Source organism: Trichomycterus rosablanca, chromosome 25, assembly GCF_030014385.1.
Source record: "Trichomycterus rosablanca isolate fTriRos1 chromosome 25, fTriRos1.hap1, whole genome shotgun sequence".
In the NCBI taxonomy this organism is placed as follows: domain Eukaryota; kingdom Metazoa; phylum Chordata; class Actinopteri; order Siluriformes; family Trichomycteridae; genus Trichomycterus; species Trichomycterus rosablanca.
In genome coordinates, this window is record NC_086012.1 from 15,040,695 (window position 1) to 15,060,336 (window position 19,642).

Below are 19,642 nucleotides of genomic sequence, written 5' to 3' on the forward strand. Positions count from 1 at the left end.
TGACTCGAGATGCAGCGCGTGACACCGGCAAGCTGCGGCGGTTAGTCGTTAACGGAAAACGAGTGAAAAAGCGAAGCTCTCGGTTACTTAAATCAGTTATAAACTACTGTGGCTCCGCTGGAGAGTGGAAATAGCGAGGGTTCCTTTCCTGCCAAACGGCGAGAGTTTCCCCGCTGTCCCCAAGGTTACAGAAGTGCAGCCGAAAGGGAGAAGAACCAACGGAAAAACCACCAACTCCTCTCAGGATGTTTAGTTTGATCAGTGCTGCACTGTGTGTGTGTGTGTAATGTCTGTCAGGTGTTAGTTTACGCCTTTATACTTGAGAAGCATCCGTATTCGGACCGGTTGAAGCAATAAAGGTATATTCTGCATCCCAGCATATTCATTCCGGTTCCTCGACTGAAGGGACAGAAGAGGATACAGTTTCTGCAGTCTTTTGTATAGTCAAAGACAATGGGGTAAGTCAAGTGTGTGTGTGTGTTAGTGGCCCTAATAGTAGGAGAAAGCTGTATCTAGGCAGAACTTGTTGGTCAGTAATGTGATTCTATTCACAAAATCAAACCACTAACGTGAGAGTACAAAATCTTTTATTTAAACCTTATTATGATACCAGGCATTTCCCACGAAGGCTGGCAGCACTGCTTTTTTGATCATCATTTGAGCTGTACAATGTATTGTTAATGTATTATTGTGATGCAATGTAGATGTGTTGTTTCATACAGATAAATATTATAATTAAGTTTAATCCAAAGTATATTAAGAACGAAATTAAACAAAAATCTCCTTCGAGGTAGTTTTACTAGAACTGATCATTTATTATTCTATAAGTGCATACTCCTCTTTAACCTAACATGCAATGTGTTTTGACTTTGTACTTACAAATGTAAACAAAAAAGTATGCATTTATTAGCATTGAATAAAATATGTTTTAAAAATTGATAGGAGAAAAGGTATTTAAAACGTGTATCAAAATCACATTCAAAATTAATTAAAGTTTGAGGTTTTTAAACCTGCAAAAATTTTCTTTTGCAGCTATTCCATTATACAACATTTTGCCATTGGTTTAGAACATTTACATTTTATGTTTAAGACATTTACCAGACACTTTTGTCCAATGCAACTTACAATTGTGATCATACACAGTCCAAGCAATTGAAAATTAAGGGCCTTTCTCAAGAGCCCAACAATGGCAACCAGGTACATGTGGGACTTGAACCAGAAAACAGCTACTGCTGAAATACAACAGACTCATAGTCAACAATTTTAGAATTCCTGTCACAAAATGGGCTTTTGGGTGTGTGTGTGTGTGTAATGGTCTATGATGGACTGACACCCAGTCTTGGGTGTAATTTTGCAATGCACCCAGTGTTTCTTAGTAACAGTAGACCCACTATGACCCTGACCAGGATAAAGCAATTACTGAAAATAAATGATTAATAAACTAATGGACCCCAACTCAGAAATGCAAATGAATGGACAGTGAGTTCTGGTTAATGTTACTGAATGCGACATTAAAAAAAAAAAAATAGTATTGCATTTAAAGTAACAAAGTTGGGCCTTTAAATCAGCAAATGTATTATTCATTAAATGTTACTGTTTGAATAAAGGTCCTTAAGTAATGCATTATAAGGTATAAACATAAACTCATTCGAGCAGTCATGCTTTACAAAAAGCACTAAATAAACATAGTTTTTTGCTACTGTATGTGTTGTGATTGAACCTTTCGCCTCTCTGATTACAGAAAAGAGTCCACTTTCCAGTAAGGATGTTTCCGTCCCACAGAGAGAGGTAAGCAATTAAATTCTTTCCATATGGCTTATTCCATTTTCTGATTACAACACTTCGTTTTTCATACTGTTGAATTCTTATTTTGAAAGCTAAGGGTGTGAAATTATATATAATTTCTTTACCGCAATGTTACGTTCATTGGCAAATGGCACCCCAAACAGAGTGGCTCATCTTTTAGAGCATCCCTAAATGTCACAGGATTTAGTAAGAATGGCATTCTGCAGTTACCATTAGAGAGTCTTTCAAAATGTCAGCTTAATTTTTTTGCATAATGCATTGCATCTGTGCTGTTGTATTGACTCGACTTTGGGGAGTTCATACAGGCTTATATGTTGATGAGTGTGTATGATACCCAGAGCACAAGGTTAATTAGATCCGGCTTCCTTGGAGCTGTCAAGGTGAGAGGGGGGGAGGGGGGCTTGAATTACTCAGAAAAAATGCTTGACCTCATTTCTACTTTAGAAATCACTTGTCCTTGAAATGATCTACTTTCAGACATTAAGCACAGATTCTTACAGTGGTGTTCCTTTGCAGAGTCTGTGAAATGATTTCTTTTTTTGCTTTAACAGAGTTCTTCATTAAAGGTGGTTATAAAACTAAGTAATTAAAATGGTTAATGGGATATTAAAACCATTGTAACGATGTACAGTGGGACTGCATTCACTTCTGAAATGTAGCTTGTAGGCTATAGCTGTTACTTTCATACTAATGCTAATTGCTTTATAGAATTGTATCTGCCACTGGCATGAATTATGCTGTCAATATACCACACTTTTATGCAGCACTTCAGTCCTGCATGGCTGTCTTCTGGCACGGAGCAGCTGAAAGCAGTTTTGTTTAGAGGCTGTTTGTTCAGTAACATTCGACAGTTATTGCTTTATTATTCTTGTATACATCTGTCAATAAATCAAGAAAATCTATTACAAAGTGGGCAGTAAAATGCATTTCTTGATTTACAGTGCTGTGAAAAAGAAATCATTCCCCTTCTTTTTGCCTTCGTTAGATGGAATGCTTTCAGATCGATGTCGCCTTAACAGCATCATATGTCTCTTTAAAATCCCAGTATTCCCCTTTGTGTCAATGCTGCCTTCATTCATATGCAAGTCACCCATAATGTGGACATCCCTGTACCATGACGAATGTTGGCTTTTGCACCTTTCACTGATAACAGTCTTTGTGTACTTTAGAAATCAGTGTTTTTACCATTTCCTTTTTCTGGTAATTGGTTATCTTTATGGTGCCCCGACCCACATTTCTGTTTCTTTCCTAGGGAGCAACCCATTTTCAGTAGCCGAGCACACGTGTTCCAGATTGATCCAGCCACTAAAAGAAATTGGATTCCAGCCAGCAAGCATGCAGTTACCGTGTCCTTCTTCTATGATGCCAATCGGCATGCTTACCGCATCATCAGTGTGGGAGGCACAAAGGTGAGGCAGCTGTCCTATTTTATTCGTTTAAGACCTGTTTCTCTTTAACACCGCCTAACCATTTCACTGGTAAGAGTCTGCAAAACTGGTGACAGTTATTCCTTTAGCTTCAGCCTGACGTCTTATAAGATATTCATTGTTCTTACATTGGATAGTCTGATATTAAAAAAGGGGTGTCTTGTAGCGAACATTTTTGTGAAATATTGTTTAAACCAACTTGTTTAGTATCAGTATTTTCCCTGCCGTGTAATTATTAATGTAAGTGTAAGTGTAATCTTCTGTAATCCCAATAAAACTGGAAACCATTATGTGTACACGCATTTGTACAAACAAAAGTTTTCCTATTTTACATTTTTCTTTCATTTTTTTTACTACAAAACACTTTGAGTGATTTGAGTTTCAAATCTTTGAGCCACATTGCAGAGAGTCACAGAAGTCTAACGAATAGGATCACCAAATGCATACAAAGTAACAGGGCTAATAATTTGCTCATACGCCTAAGATTACCATGTGTAAAGTCTGCCATTGGCTTGAGTAGTGTAAACACAACCTCTAGTCTCAGGCAGTGGAAACGTTGTTGAGGGATAAATCACAGATATATACATTTTAACCAATATTATGGGAACTGCAAGGTGTTAACTTTAGATCCATCTTATTTTTCCCAATACAGTACACATTTAAGACTATGTTGCCTCAATACATGTTACTCCAGCCCCAGAATACTTATTTATAACCATGCAAAAAGTGTGGTTGTCAGTGCTAAGGAACTTGAGTGCTCGTTGCGCCTGTCTGTCTCATCGATGGCTGTTGATAAAGTGAATCAGACATTTCCAGACTTTGTTGGTTAGAGGAGCAGTGTTTCGAGAAGGCAGATTCTGGGGGATGGAAGTGTTGATCAATAAGGAAGAGCATGAAGAATACAGATTGTGGTCTTTGTGCAGTGAGGATGCTGAAATATCTGTTCACTCGTTTTAGCACAAAAGACTACACAATATAGTTGTTTGCTAGAATAATTATTTTTTGACGATTCTACTGGTTTGTTAAAACCAATTTCAGTAAGTAAAATTACAGGTTTACAAATATCAAGCGTATTCACTCGCAAGCTGATAAGCTAAAAAAAGAATACTGTAAAGCGTGCGGCCATAAGTATGTCATTGATTAAACGGATTAGGGTATGACAATATATGCTGTCTTGACAATAGAAAGTGTCTATTCCTTTCCTTCTACCACTCAAGGAAATGCAGTAAATAAACTGGCTGCAAATTGACCCCAGATGTGACTAAGTGAATGTATATAACACAGTGATGGATTGGCAGTCTCTCCAGGCTGTGTAGCTGCCTTGTTCTTAGTGTTTCTGAGTGGTGCTGGACCCACTGGGAACGTACCATTTTATTTATTGAACTCTGGGTGATCCAGCCACACCCACCGCTAACAGATTGTTTAAATCAGTTATATATATATAATATATTTGTACAACTATGTAGCAACAGTTTAGGGAGACCCATAGTATGTCATTATGACTGTACCCCTGTGCACAAAGCAAGGTCCATAAAGACATGGTTTGATAAGCGGCACTGACCACAAATGACCATAAATACACTTCAAATTTATGTGAAAAGCCTTTCCATATTACTGCTCATGGTTTTGAAATAGGATCTCCTACAAGCTCTTGGTCAGTTGTCTACATACTTTTGGCCATATAGTGTAGATTATGATGGCTTATTGAAGTGTGGTGCAGCTCTGTTTCCAAACTGACCTACATTTTAATCCTACCATGACCTTTTTTATCCTTCCACCATGGTAATCTAGTCACATTGACCATTCCTTCTACTAAATTATTACTACAGACAGAATGAGAGAGAGAACTTTATAAGCTGCAACTTGCTTTGTTTTTATTTACAATGGCAGTAGTTATAACTTCATTATTCCGTCTCCCAATGTAAAACTGCTCAAATAGGCAAGGTTTAATTTTGAATGTTTTAATCACATTCGCTGATTGTTTTGTGCTCTTTTTCTCTCTGCAGGCTATCATTAACAGCACTATTACACCCAACATGACATTCACTAAGACCTCCCAAAAGTTTGGGCAGTGGGCAGACAGCAGGGCTAATACAGTATACGGCCTGGGATTCGCTACTGAACAACAGCTTAACCAGGTGAATTGCACTTTAATGCTGTTCATTAAGATACCTGAGGTTCCTGTGAAAAGTCTTTCTGGACAGGTCTGAAGTTCGTAAACAAAAAGTACACTCTTACACTACAAGAATTTTACTGCACGTTGACACAAGTAAATTAAAATGAAAGAAGACAAGAAATTGTGCAGTCATGTTATGACATTTATTGGTACATTTTAATAGGGATTTTTTGTCCATTATGATGTTAAAATTCAACTATGTGGATTTTGGTTGCAGTTTTCTGAGCGCTTTAAAGAGGTCAAGGAAGCTGCTCGTCTGGCAAGGGAGAAATCACAAGACAAGATGGAATTAGCTAATGCAGCACTGAGCATCGCAGCCCCACAGGTGACCTTCTCAATCAAACACATTGGAGTCTTGGCCAATTATTATTAAAAGGCCAAAGATTGTAAACCTTGTCCCTTTTATCTAATATAAGTTAAATAACAGAAAATGCAGTATGAGTTATAGTGCATAACAGAATTACATTTTTTACCATCAAAATTATTACAGAAAAAGCTACAGACTGGCCTAATTAAGTAATTGCAGCCAAGACTTAATGTGCAAGCATAAAAATGGGATGCATTTTATCATAAGATTTCTGGGAAATGTAGGAAGTATTACATGTTTATATCTATAACCATACAGTCCAATAACTAAAACTAACTTTTTATTTAGTCTGGTGGATAATTATTCACAAGACCGTTTGACTGCATGACTTTTCAAAATGTTTAAATTGTACCCCAATTTGTATACTTTTAATACCTTTAGATAATATAATAAATGTGATTGATTAACTACATTGTGGTTGGTTAGCCAAAGGTTCTGCTTTTTTTTTTTGTTGTTTTGCATTATTCACAACATGGCCAAGAATATGTGGACAACCCACCTAATTATTAATGAATAAGTTTAAAAGGTTCAGCCACACTCATTATTAAAAGGTGTATAAAATCATTTCTATAATAATTCTTTGCAAATTTTGTAGATTTTAGTTTTTTTGCAACCGGTTCCATTAAATGCCTTTTTTTATTTAGTGTAACTGTTATCCATCTTTTCTCATAATGCTTTCCACCTGGATTTCTACAGTTCTCTCAGGTAGGTTAGATTGTCTTGATTAAATAAGTAGTGTAGCAGTAGGACTTTTTGCTTATTGCATGGTAGCATGATTGGTGTAGGAGAAGGGATGGATAAAAATAGCAGTGGCTTAAAAGACAGGGCTAATTGATCAGCTGGACCAGACAGGTGTGTATTGAAGTCACACATCAATTATATCCTTTCCTTTCAACAAACATCCATACAAGCAGCACAGCTGGGACTTGAACCCGATTCCCACTATTTAGACCACGTCTTTACTGAGTGCACTCTCTCATATGCTTTACTCATGCAAAAAGTTAAAAGACCCACTTAAAATCTACACTTAAAAGACAGCCTTATTAAGACATTTTAAAAAAGAACATACCTGTAAGCTTTCAATGGGTTTAACAGTAAGGCTATTTCCCTATCACTGAGCAATGACAATACAATTACAAGTAATCTGTGACCAAGAGTCTAAAAAGCATCATCAGCCCTGATCTCTGAGTGTACAAGCATCTTTAAGCTTATGCTTACAAAACGCAATTAGCTTTCCCTTGAAAAGGCCTGTTATGTCTCTGGATGAGCAGCTGTTTTAAAAGAGAGACTTACCCTCCCAGACCGGTAGCTGATGAAAGTTAAATGAAATTATGCTAGTGGGTTGGAACTGGCAAAAACTTAACTGGAACTGGCAAGAAATATACTGGAGCTCCATTTTACCTATTAGGGCCGTATGTGGCTTTCTATCATTATTAAGCATCATTCATGTAGAAACAGCACAATTACTGATGCCAAGAACTTCTGCTCGTCCTCTGTCCTGGTTTTTCTTGTGTGGCGCAGTGCGGCTAGTTTAGATATTACGGCCGATGGTAGAGGTGTGGTGGAAGAAGGGGAAAAAAGCAAAAGTGTTGCATTATCACACAGGCTTACTGTCTGGAGGGATATAATGACACTTTTCAGTGAAGATTGTTGCATAATCCTGTTTTGCTGCCAGGTTAAGAGATTAATATATTAGGGGTTTTTTTTACAGGGCAATTTTTAAAAAACAATTTCAAATTGAGGTTTATCTTGCTGGACGTGTCACTTTGTGCTTGCTAGTGTGTCTTTCAGGGTGCTCCCCCTAATTGACACCCATATTGCTGCACTTTGGGGGGGGGGGCCCATCTTGTTCGATCCCAGAAAAAACTACTGTAGCACAATTTTCCGATAAGATTAATGCTGGCTATTATAGAAAGATGTGAGGATACACAGTCTTTCACAACTTGCTGTGCATGGGGCTGCATAGCCACAGACCAGTCAGTGTGCCCATGCTGATTCCTGTTCACTGCCGAGAGCTTCTGCACTGGTTACATGCGTATCAGAACTGGAACATTCCAGGCATTCATGTGAATGTTACTTTGACATAATCCACTCACTTGAACATTGTGGCAGACCACGTACACCTCATCACAGCAACCATATGCTGTAATGGCAGTGAAGTCAGTCAATAGGATAATGCACCCTGCCATTCTGCAATAACTGTTCAGCAGTGGTTTCCCCAGATTTAATCCGCTCAGCTATGTGTGGGATTTACTGGGCAAACAAGTATGATCCATGGATGCCCCACTTCATAACTAATGTGAGTTAAAGCATCTGCTGCCAACATCTCTGAGCCAGGTCCCACAGGACACCTTTAGAGTTCTTGTGGAGTCCATGCCTCGACAGTCAGAGCTGTTTGGGCAGCGCAAGGGAGACCTCCACAATTTTAGGCAGGTGGTTTTCATGTTTTAGCTGATTGCTGTATAATGACGTTGTGCCCTTGTGTGCCACAGGATCTGTCAGATGAACTGCAATCACCCCCTGTAATGTGTGTGAATGGACCAGAGGATAAACTCTTCCGAAGCCAAAGTGCAGACATCACACTCTCATCAGAGAAAGAACGAATCAAAAAGATGCTATCAGAAGGGTAAGACAGTTATGGTCAGCAGTAAGTGATTTGCATCATTTTGTGAGGCAGCTTGGTGACTCAAGACATCAATCATGATGATGCCAAAACCTTTTTATGCTGTGATTTATATAATGTGTCAATATTATTAGTTCTCCAAAAGAGCAATTGCACTGCGATTATTTTCATGTTTCATTTCATTTATGTATGTATGAAGTAAGTCTAAACAGTGTGCATTTCTAAATGTCTAAAGAAATAGTGACTTATCTTTTAATGCTGAAAGTTCACTGTGTGCATTTACCACCCTGCTGAACTCCTGGGTAAATTTAGCCATGCAAAACTATTCATAGTGTGAACTATGAAAGGAGGAGAGATGGAATAGCCATTACTGTGTTGAGTCATACATAAGTGCATAATTCAGTACATCTATGACTGCACATGCACTCACGCATGAAGCTTTTTACACTTATCCATCGTTCCTCAGTTTTCTTTTGTCTGCCTGTTATTGGCCAGTGGTGGTCTTTCCTAACAAGGGTTGCTATCGTGAGTCTTTGAACAGTCTTCTGCCTTTTCTCTGGTAAAAATAAAAATAAAGGATTGCAGATTCACAGTGCTTGCTACTACTCAGTCACAGATGTGACAAAAGGTAAATTTTCCCTTATTATACATTTGGGCTCATCTAAGAAATGCTTTGACTCCACCACGTTTTGTGGCAGGCTGAGCCCACATAGGGAAATTTATTATATACAAACTAGGTGCTAAGAGTAACACCAATGAGAAAAACACATTTTAAAGAAAGGGCAAATAAATGTAACTTGCCATTCAGACATACAAACTAATATTAGACTCAAATAATACAAATTCTAAAACCTTTTATTGAAATAAACAAATGTGTTATTAAACAGTGTACACAGTGTACTCAGAAATCTAAAACATATTACAAAAACTATTTGAGAGAGTTCATGCTTTAAAGGCTTTGAGCTAGAAGACTGATCAAACTATAAATGAAGCCATCTGCATTTACCTTTTTGTTTAAAAACATTCTATATGACTGTCTACATACATTTATAGGAAAATGTTTGTGATATCTAACACTTAAGGTTATAACAAATCACAGTTAGTTAATTAACTTAATTGCAATTAGATAATTATGCTCGTTGACTTGTAATCAGCTTTGAGGTATTGAGTTACTGTCAAGTTGTAATAACCAGCCTCTTTTAAACTATTACAATTGACATGATGGTAAAATATTTGTAATTGATATATTTTCCCCTCTTATATTGACTCATACATGTCCTGATTATATACATTCATATAATTGTCACCATTCTGTGTTTGCACGGTTTAGCTCTATTTGCGAGATGAACCTGGAGGCCGAGCTCTTTACCCTGCAGGACAGCAATGCTAAATTGGTGGCAGCACTGCACGAGGCCAATGCTAACGTGGAGCAATGGAAGAAACAGCTTGTAGCCTATCAAGAGGAGACAGAGAGGCTCCGAGACCAGGTAAGGAAGACCAGATGGGAACTTGCCTCCTTGCTGCTGCTACAGTAATGCCTACTGTGTTTTTAAAGCACTGGCACAAGTGCTTAAACCCCTACTCATGTTCTCTAGACTTAAGCATCAAGCCTTTGTACAAAGATTACAGCTGTATTGATAATTCATCAAATCTTTGTCAATTCTAGTCTTTCACAGGGACACTCATGTTATCTCATGTTATTTATTTATTATTCCATTTAGAGAGAACCAGAACTTCCATGTATAAATGGGTTGTATTCCTGCTTTGCGCCCAGTGTTTCCCAGTGGAACTGGGCCCACCACGACACTGACCAGGATAAAGCAGTTGATAAAAATGGAAAAAAAGAATAATTCGAAAAGAAAGTCATCATATTACAGGGACATTTTTTACTTTCCAGCAGCGCACTGTAAAAGATTAATTGAATAAAGAGTACCTTAGATCTGATCTTATTGTGTTAATGGCTATTAAGTGCTGTATGCAGTGGGTGTTGGATTTCAAATGAGGTAAAGGTTACTGTTACTGTTTCTTTTACTACAAATGGTTTATATATCTCATACAGGATGAGGGTTTATATTTCAGGAAAAATGGTTTCTCTGCATCTGCCATGTACATGCCAGCTATTTAACTCAACATGTTTAGACAGACACCAATTTTTTTATTGATGCACTCCAATTTAGTCAGTGAGGTTCCTGCTCTGCTTGGTTCTAATGTTATAATTCTGCATTGGTTGGACGCTAAAGTCTGGTTCCTGGCAGGAAGTTAATGGTTCCCCATTGAGTTTTCTTTGAAACTTTAGCCATCAGGATGCCTGGTAAACCTGTTACTAATCTTATAAAATCTTTAATAGCACTGTAAACGAAAGCTCTAATGTTCTTAACACCTCGGTGTCTGAGTCAGTGCCGGAAATGGGCGGCGCTGATAATGCGCACATTCAATATGGGGGTCATTTTGAGAGCAGACTTGCTTAATTAGGCTTTAGTCTGTATTGTATGGCTGCTTATGTTGGGTGAAAGGTGGTGTTTAAGCACAGACCTCAATATCGGGTTATAGCTGCTGTGGGCAGATGCTACAAGCAGTCTTTATTATTACTCATCACCCTTACTGTTGTACTATTCTACGTCAATGGTGTTCTCTTTTTGTCCTTTTAATGGCAAAAAGGGCAATAAAAGTCTGGATGAGTGAAAATCTCTCTCACCTCCCTCTCTCTCCCTCTCTTTCTTACTCTTGCATGAATCAGGCGACCAGGTGGTTGAAAATGGTTCACGTCTCATGGGACAGAGAGAGGGTTTGTAGGACAGCTATATCCTACTTTCAATGGCCTAGTTAGGAGAAATGAAATATCACTGGGGGGAATCGTCAGCTTTTGATTTGGTGATTCTTTTTCTTAGCACATTACATGGTTAAAAATAAGCTAGCCTCTCTTAAGGCTCTCCAAATGACAAAGACCTGTACAAGTGCTCTTAATTTATTTCATCATTCTGTGAGTGTGTTGTGTTAACAATATAGAGGGGTTTTGATTTCCCAGGAGCATTGCTATAATAGATATCAAGGACGAGAAAGATAAAGGTACAGGTACAATAGCATGAGAGAACTGAAGATGTTAGGATGGTTTTATTATGCTCAGACACGTCCACTATACCTGGGGCCGGCTCCATGTTACAGAATTTAGTGGTTTACTAGCTATTTTCAAGCTTGGTGCTGGTTAAGAACTGGACCACAGATCAAAAACATTTGTTGGACCAGCCAATTTGGCTGCAGTGTGCTTCTTCAGAACTGTGTCCAAGAGCAGCATGAAACAAACAGCATGAAACAAACAGCCGGCAGATTTATTGTTTAATAATGAGGAAACACACTCAGCAGTAAATTACACTAACTCACTACTGATGGGATCCAGGGACAGGTGTTTTAGACCAGAATTATACGGTATGATAGATTAAGTATTGCCTATGTGTGCATTAAGTAAATAAAATAAAATAAACTAATGTCAAGGCTGCAATAATAGTTAGAAGCTAAAATATGTTTTAATTGTGAAAATATGTTTCACCAGGGTGAACATGTCCAGGGTATTCGTGTCTTGCACCCAGTGTTTCCTTGAGGAACTGGATTTGCTGAGTCCTTATCCAGGAGAAAGAGGTTGATGGCAATAAAATGAAATTAATATTATACAATGCTAAAAACTTAGTTTACCAATAAGACTTTACAATGCTGTTGCTAGCTCTCTCACTGTTTAATAATTGGGCACAAATTTCCACAGACACAGATGTGTTAATACTACAAAGCTGCAGGCTCCTGGGGACCTGAGTTAAATCTGCTGCTTATTTTCCTTTGGGTTTGGCATGTTTTCCTCTAACATGTTTGTGTTATGTCTGGGTACTCTAGTTTCTTAATACCTCACAAAACATGTTGTTAGGTGGATTGGCTACTTTTCAGGTTGCCCCTTGATGAGGATGAGCGAGTGTGAGATGCCTTGCAATCTAATGGTGCCCCATCCTGGATATTTCATATTAATGTGATAATGTTTTCTGCATAGACAACAAACTCACTACCAAATTGAACAGTTACTGAAGATGAATAAAGAATATAGCTTTTCATTAAAAATATATATGTATGATTTAAATGAACTATAAAGGATGGCATCTCTGGGGCAAAACCGGGGCCTTTGGTGAGTAATTCATGCTTATCTGCAGTTCATCGATGTATTTATTGTTTGTGTGTAGGTGGCAGACCTGGAGGCCCATGGAGGCCATGGACCCAGTGATATGCTAAAGGATGAGCTCACCCAGTCCCTGGAAGAACTCGAGGCCTTACTCAAGGCCAAGGATGAGGTAAATACAGGCGTCTTTGTAAACATGCTGCAGTTTGCACATGCTCGTTTAAACCAACTGGCCATGAACAAATTTACTAAAGACATAGCCGACTCTGGACCTGTGTTTGTCTTTCAGGAAATTCGTATCCTTCAGGCAAAGAAGTCAGACTTTCATGAAATGGAGCAGGAGAGAGAAGAAGCCATTCACAGATTACAGGTGTCAAAGAAAAAAGCCTTAGTACAAGTAGCCACACTCTCGCAGCAGTTCTTGTTTGATCCACTACTAAGAAAGCTGCGTTGCTATGATCACAGGTTTCTTAGAAATGCTCTGCATCACTCTGCTCATAAGAGATTGATTCAGAAGCAGTAGTGATGTGTCTGTATTTAACAAGTAACCTAATAAATATGAGTGGAAGTGGGGGTATCACTTATGACAATTATTAGCAGAGTGGTGGAGAAAGGCACCAACTTATTTAAATTCTATCAAATAAAATACATACATCTCTTATTCTGTTACATTTACATCATATCACAGTATAGTATCTTTAATGACAAATTAGTGTTTGTTGTTGTTGATCCTGAACTGGCAACCAGATCATGGGTTTAATAGGTCATTTAATCCAGTGTGTGCTAGAAACAGACAATAATTAGACCGGCTTCTGTTGGGGAAACTTGTATAGTGCTTTGCCCCCCAGTAGAGGAGTCAAATACCAGTTTATACAAACTAAACAGAGCAAGCCTCCAAATCTTTTGATGTTTATTTCAGACATGTAAAGCAAGTGATATCACTAGCTAAAGTGGACAAGACCTGTTGCTTTGGTTAGTCTTGTTTAATAGTTATAGGGTGTTTTTGCACCTGGCTTACTCGTAGCTCTTAACTAATTCTTACTAACACTGGTGCTTTACATCAGTGACCATGTGTATCCCTGTTTGTTTATAAAGTAAACTTTCTGTGTAAACTTCAAGTTAATCCAGATCAATTTATAAATTTTATCGAGTTAATTTTTAGTGCTTGATTTTGATGTGATGTTTTGTATGATTTTTTTAAATTTAATTTAATTGTACTGTTAATTTGGATGAGTGGCACTATAATGACAGACCACACTAATGTGTAACATTCCATATGCTTGTGTTTAGGAGCTAGAGATGCGTAATGTGGAGCTAGAACGACGGGTGCATAATGCCGAACAGAACTTGGCCTCCGCACTGGAGGATCGTGACCGCACCGATAACGAGGTCCAAAGGGTCGTCCAGATCCTTGATGTCAAGATCTTCGACCTTAATGACCTGCGACAAAGCCTGGTCAAACTGCTCGAAAAGTGAAGTGAGATTTGTCATTTTTCTGATGAAGTAAGAGAAAATCAGTCTCTGTGCTAAGTCTTCGGTCCATGTCTCGGCTCTGAGACAAACAAAACAGCTGCCGCTCAAGAAGCATCCAGTGTCGGCACATAGTGTAGCTACGCTTTTCAAATAAAGAACGTCAAAGTCTAGAAAGTGCTAGTTATTCAATATAATACAGGGTTATTTTGTCACGTGCATTATTACAATTTTAGTTATTTACATATGAACAGATTTAAGTCAGGATTTAGTTGTTGATGGTGAGAGCACTATTTTTGATACATTTGTTGAAGCATGACAAGTTTTTTTTCTTAGTAGTGGTTATTAAAGAGCCACACAAGGTAATATATTGCTTTGTATCATACTGTTTGAGATGAAGACAATGCACATTTACAGTATTAAAGGTAAAAATTAAATTTAAAAGAAGATGGCACATAATGCAGGGAGGAATTAAGCAACTGGGAGATTAAGATGGACATTAAACTGATGTACAATTATTGGAAATACCTTCCTGAATAAGATAATCTACCCTTTGGATGCATCATCTTTCTTCAGTAAATAAGCAGAGTTGAAGCTGAAGACCTGTGTATACCAAAGACCAGAGGACTGTACCGCTCCATTTGAATGTTTGGTTCGGCATGTGAGGTAGCATTGATAATCACAACAATATGGAATGTATAGAGGCACTTATAGATAGAAATGAACCTGTAGTGTATGTGTGGGCTGTGTGTACATATATTGTTGTAATTGATTATTTTAGGTTAAGATATTCCTAGGCAAATAATCATTAAGTATAAATTAAGTTTGTCTTATTTTTCACTATCCAGGAATATAAGTTTGTGGCTTGAATGGATCTGGAATTTGTGATTTGCTTTTGTATGCATAGGGCTTGTAAACATTGCTATTTTAATATACCCTATTCGAAGGTGTGCTTGTAAAGGTAATATGTATATTATGGGAAAATGTCTTTAAACACTGGATTAACAACTTTTAGCATGAAGTATGTAGATACCTGCAGTTTGTCATTATCAGATTTCAGCAGTCAACCTGAACCCAATCATTAAAAAGCACAATAAATTCTGTGATATTTAAAATTTAAGTGAGACTATTAACAGATTTTAAGAAATCTGCCACAATTACTTGGATTATATGCCAGTAATCTGGTTATTCAGCACATATGCAATCCTTAATCACCTTGTTTGTATTTTTATATTTGCACGTGTGGAAAAAGCTCAGCTGTATCCCACATACTGAAACACTAAATGCCATGTCAGAATTGTAACTCAATATTTGTGGTGTACTTTTGTGATCTACCCAGTGTGGTAATATACACTTATGACTGAATAGACACTAAAATACATGTGTGTGTAAGATATGTATGCCCGCCTTCATTTTTTGTCTTTTTTTTTTTTTTTAAACAATAGACAGAAGTTACATTTACTGCATTTAGCAGACGCTCTTATCCAGAGCGAATTACAGAAGTGCTTCCATAGTAAACATTTCATTTCTCAAGTTTTAGTAAACAACAGTCGAAGAACACAAATAGTCCAATCGACAGCTGTTTAGATGTGCAGGAACAAGGTGCAGATGATTTCCAACCAATGTTGCATAGGTGAGCAGGTGTCATCAAATAGCACAGTATGTCATTATAGTAAGAAACTGGCCTTAAAGGAAAGAAAAAAAAAACATGGAAGAGGCTTTATGGAAAAACAAACTATTAAAATACTCAAAGCTCACTAATCCAAAAACCTTTGAGATTGTATCGAGTTTATCATCTATGGTTTGGTTAAAACATTTAGGCTGGTTGATTTCATAGACGTGGAGTCAGTCTATTACTAGTGAATTTTACTTGGTCACACAAAAGGGTAAAATTATTGCCAGTGAGCTACTTGGTATCTTATTAAAACTTGCAATCATACATTCAAATTCCAAATTATTTTAGGTGAGATTTGCTCTTAGGTGATGTGTGGCTTTGTCAGTCTGATAAAGTAAAAATGGGCAATTTAGTTTTTTAAAGAGGTAGAAAAGCATCAAAAAGCAGTTTGTCTTTAGTCACACTGTGCCATCAGTGTTTAGATATTATGTTCCCTTGTAGTCAGAAGTAAAATATCCCAAAATTATTTCTCCCAACCTGGTTACATTTACAATTAGCCCAACAAAATAATGCACTAACAATGTCTTATATTGTAATATTAAGGCACATGAGGCAGGCTATCATGAAAAAAGTCGATGTTGTTGAAAGGAGGAATTAATGCAGAGTGTATGGTGCAGTTTAACATGCGCATCACCAAGTTCAGTCAACAAATCTGCTCTACTGCTTTGTTCTCGCTTTAAACTTTTACAAATCAACAAACTGCAGCAAGACAGAAAAATATTTTAGCATTTTATTGATAAACAATCCCCATGTAAATCAAGTGCACTAGTGCTACAGTTTACTTCAGCTTCTTCTTGGGGCGCAGATTGTTGGTGTGTCCACACTTCTTCTTGCGGCAGTTAACAGCACGGGGGTGAAGACGTGCGTAACACCTAAAGACGAAACCAACAATCAGTTATTAATGCACTTGAGCCAGAATCCCCATCATAGAATATATAATGTGACCTCCAGCACATCGATGTTTTGCTTGCAAACTCATAGTATATCGATAACTACATGCTTAAATAAAATACAATCTTAGGGCACGTGGGTTTAAATAATAAAAAGTACTTACTTGCGGCAAATCATTTTCTCGCAGTTGTATTTCTGAGCCAGCTGCCTAAGGGAAGGCTCGATGATACCTCCTCTCAGACGCAGCACCAAGTGCAGAGTGGATTCTGAAAAAAAAATGACCCATCAGTGTTAGATCTTTGGTGTTTATGATGCATCTCACATCATTTGCAAGAAATAATGACAAAAATCCAACACCATCATACCAGTGCTAGACACACTTAATTAGGTTATTTTTCTGCAGTGCAATAACAAAACGTGATTATGGATCTAATATCTGTTATTTATGCTCTTTACAATAGTTAACTGACATGATTACATCTGAGGCATTAGTTTACAAATGTAATGAAGTCTTGATCGGATTTTCCTCAAAACTGCCTCGTTATAAGGACTTAAATCTGCCAACCAATTACTCACCTTTCTGAATGTTATAATCTGACAGAGTACGGCCATCTTCCAACTGCTTGCCAGCGAAAATCAGACGCTGCTGATCAGGTGGAATGCCTGCAGAAACAGACGCTCATGTAAATAAAGAAATGAAACATGTAGCTGTCAAAATCAGTTATACAATCATAAATGTTACCACCTACCTTCCTTGTCTTGAATCTTAGCTTTGACATTTTCGATGGTGTCGCTGGGCTCCACCTCGAGGGTGATGGTTTTGCCGGTCAAGGTCTTTACAAAGATCTGCATTTTGCCTCACTGCATAACGAACATAAGTTGAATCAGATAGATTAGATGTGTCTACAGAATGTATTGTTGCAGAATACTGCGTTACTCATAAAGATAATAGTTTGTAGAGCTCAGGGAAAAGGGCTAAATTCATACAAACAAAACTGGCTGCTAAACAAAAAACTGCATAATAACTCCACAAAGTAAATCAAATCCCACGAACCAATTCATATTTCAAATGTAACATGCTACAGTGCAGGCAGACTGAGAAACTTAAAAACCAAAAGGTCCTAACAGACACAGTAGGAGACATATATACTGTTCATTTTACATTTTAGCAGACATCATTATCCAAAGTGACTTACAGTAGTTACAGTCTGAGCAACTGAGGGTTAAGGGCCTTGCCCAACAGCAGCAACCTAGCAGTGGTGGGGCTTGAACCAGCAACCGTCTGATTACTAGTCCAGTACCTAAACCACTAGGCTACGGCTTGTGGTCCAGTTTTAAACTCAAACGACAGATTTTAACATAATTTTGGTATGATATGCAGCAAGATAATAAATCTCTCAAACTTTCTCAACATAGTGCTCAGTATGTTAAACTGAAACCGATTAATCAAACCAGTACCAACTGTCAATCACTAGGACACTTTGTCCTCCAGCTTATGTAAACGTTTGACTTGTATTGTGTTTAAAATGGAACTGTGGTCTGAATACTACTATATTAAACAGTATGTGAACCTGATACACAGCTGTGCAGCTGTTTCTGACATAATATTAAGTGCACAAGTATGATGTGTGAAACTTGCCATCACGGATAACGACTTAATTTTCAGTCATATTTGTATGAAAACATCCCCACCATAAAACTGCATCCTATATTAACAGTTTGTAGAAGCAATTCCCTGAGATTAAAACTATTAACACTGATTTACAGTTAGCACAGCACGCCGCTAACACATGGCAGCATGAAGAGCGCCAGGATCAGTTAGCTTAACATGCTAAATCTGACAACCAACATAAACGTCATTAATCCACAATAAAGTTGTGCATTACCTCCCTAAAACAGCTCCTAACACTTTTACTCATTCATTCACTTGTACATAATCACTCTAAATGAACATTATTAACACTATTTTCGTCAATTAAAGAGACCGAAACGCTCACCCACCCCGTCCTGCTGCTCTCGGAGGAAAAAAGACCGAGGCTCGTTTCCGCTTCAGTGTTCTACATTCAGATCTGTTATCAGCGCTGCTGCCGCCTGTGGGCTGGGAGGAAAAGTACACGCTTCTTTCTGTAATCTAAATGTGGACTCAACATCAAAAACTTCATTAATTCATTCATTTATTCGTTTTCACTAAACATTTCATTCTGACCAGGGTCGTGGTGGGTTCTTAGCCACTCTGAATTACTGGACGCATGGCAGGAAAGCACCCTGAATTAGAAGGTGCACTGAAAGGTGCACATTAATACACTAATTCGCCCTTTGGTTGCGAATTAAGTCGGCCGATCCAACTTCTGCATGTCTTAAATGACATATAAGAAGAAAACAATGTGTACAGATGGTATTTTATTAAAATCAAATGAAAACGAAAATGCTACGTCCCTGGGTGGGCTCGAACCACCAACCTTTCGGTTAACAGCCGAACGCGCTAACCGATTGCGCCACAGAGACGATGTGAAAGCAATAGTATATCGAACTCTACTTAACATTAGCAAGAACTGAATTACTTAACAAGAACTGAATCTGTAAGAACGGGATTTAATAATTATTATAATTATTCATATAATGAAAACATAAAACAGTTGGCGCGTTTTACGGTTTGACTCTCATGTTAATACCGAGTCCGGAGAGTTACATGCACACCAACGGTCTCTCAGTGTCGTTTGGGTGTAAACAGCTCCCCCCTGTGGAGATGGTGAGTTATTACAGTATATATTAAAAGTTAATAATTTAAAGCAGATTGTATGGAGTCGCTTTTCAAAACTTAAATTTTAATTATTCATATAATGAAAAATAAAATAAAATTTATTCATAAAACAGAACAGTTTTACGGTTTGACCGTCATGTTACTACCGAGTCCGGAGAGTTAAATGCACACCAACGGTCTCTCAGTGTCGTTTGGGTGTAAACAGCACCCCCTGTGGAGACGTCGCATTATTACAGTATATATTAAAAGTTTAAAATTTTGAGCAGATTGAGTCGCTTTTAAAACTTAAAGAT

The 19,642-nt window shown here is 37.8% G+C and overlaps 2 protein-coding genes and 1 non-coding gene across 3 annotated transcripts; 1 reads left to right on the plus strand and 2 right to left on the minus strand.

The window, feature by feature from the left end:
* Positions 1–28: 28 nt before the first annotated feature.
* On the plus strand, positions 29–14,199 carry LOC134302596 (homer protein homolog 3). Its single transcript, XM_062987746.1, has 10 exons — positions 29–458; positions 1,742–1,788; positions 3,059–3,215; positions 5,240–5,371; positions 5,627–5,734; positions 8,269–8,402; positions 9,730–9,886; positions 12,617–12,724; positions 12,842–12,922; positions 13,843–14,199. The coding sequence occupies exons 2-10, from the start codon at positions 1,766–1,768 to the stop codon at positions 14,026–14,028; spliced, it is 1,086 nt and encodes a 361-aa protein (XP_062843816.1). The 5' UTR covers positions 29–458; positions 1,742–1,765; the 3' UTR covers positions 14,029–14,199.
* Positions 14,200–16,413: 2,214 nt separating this feature from the next.
* Positions 16,414–18,660, minus strand: uba52 (ubiquitin A-52 residue ribosomal protein fusion product 1). Its single transcript, XM_062987748.1, has 5 exons — positions 18,590–18,660; positions 17,338–17,449; positions 17,165–17,251; positions 16,752–16,854; positions 16,414–16,569 (listed from the first exon to the last, which is right to left on the minus strand). Exons 2-5 carry the CDS (start codon positions 17,438–17,440, stop codon positions 16,476–16,478), a joined length of 387 nt encoding a protein of 128 aa, XP_062843818.1. The 5' UTR covers positions 17,441–17,449; positions 18,590–18,660; the 3' UTR covers positions 16,414–16,475.
* Positions 18,661–19,019: 359 nt separating this feature from the next.
* trnan-guu (transfer RNA asparagine (anticodon GUU)) lies at positions 19,020–19,093 on the minus strand. The gene has a single exon. It is a non-coding gene; the product is annotated as a tRNA-Asn (tRNA).
* Positions 19,094–19,642: the final 549 nt, after the last annotated feature.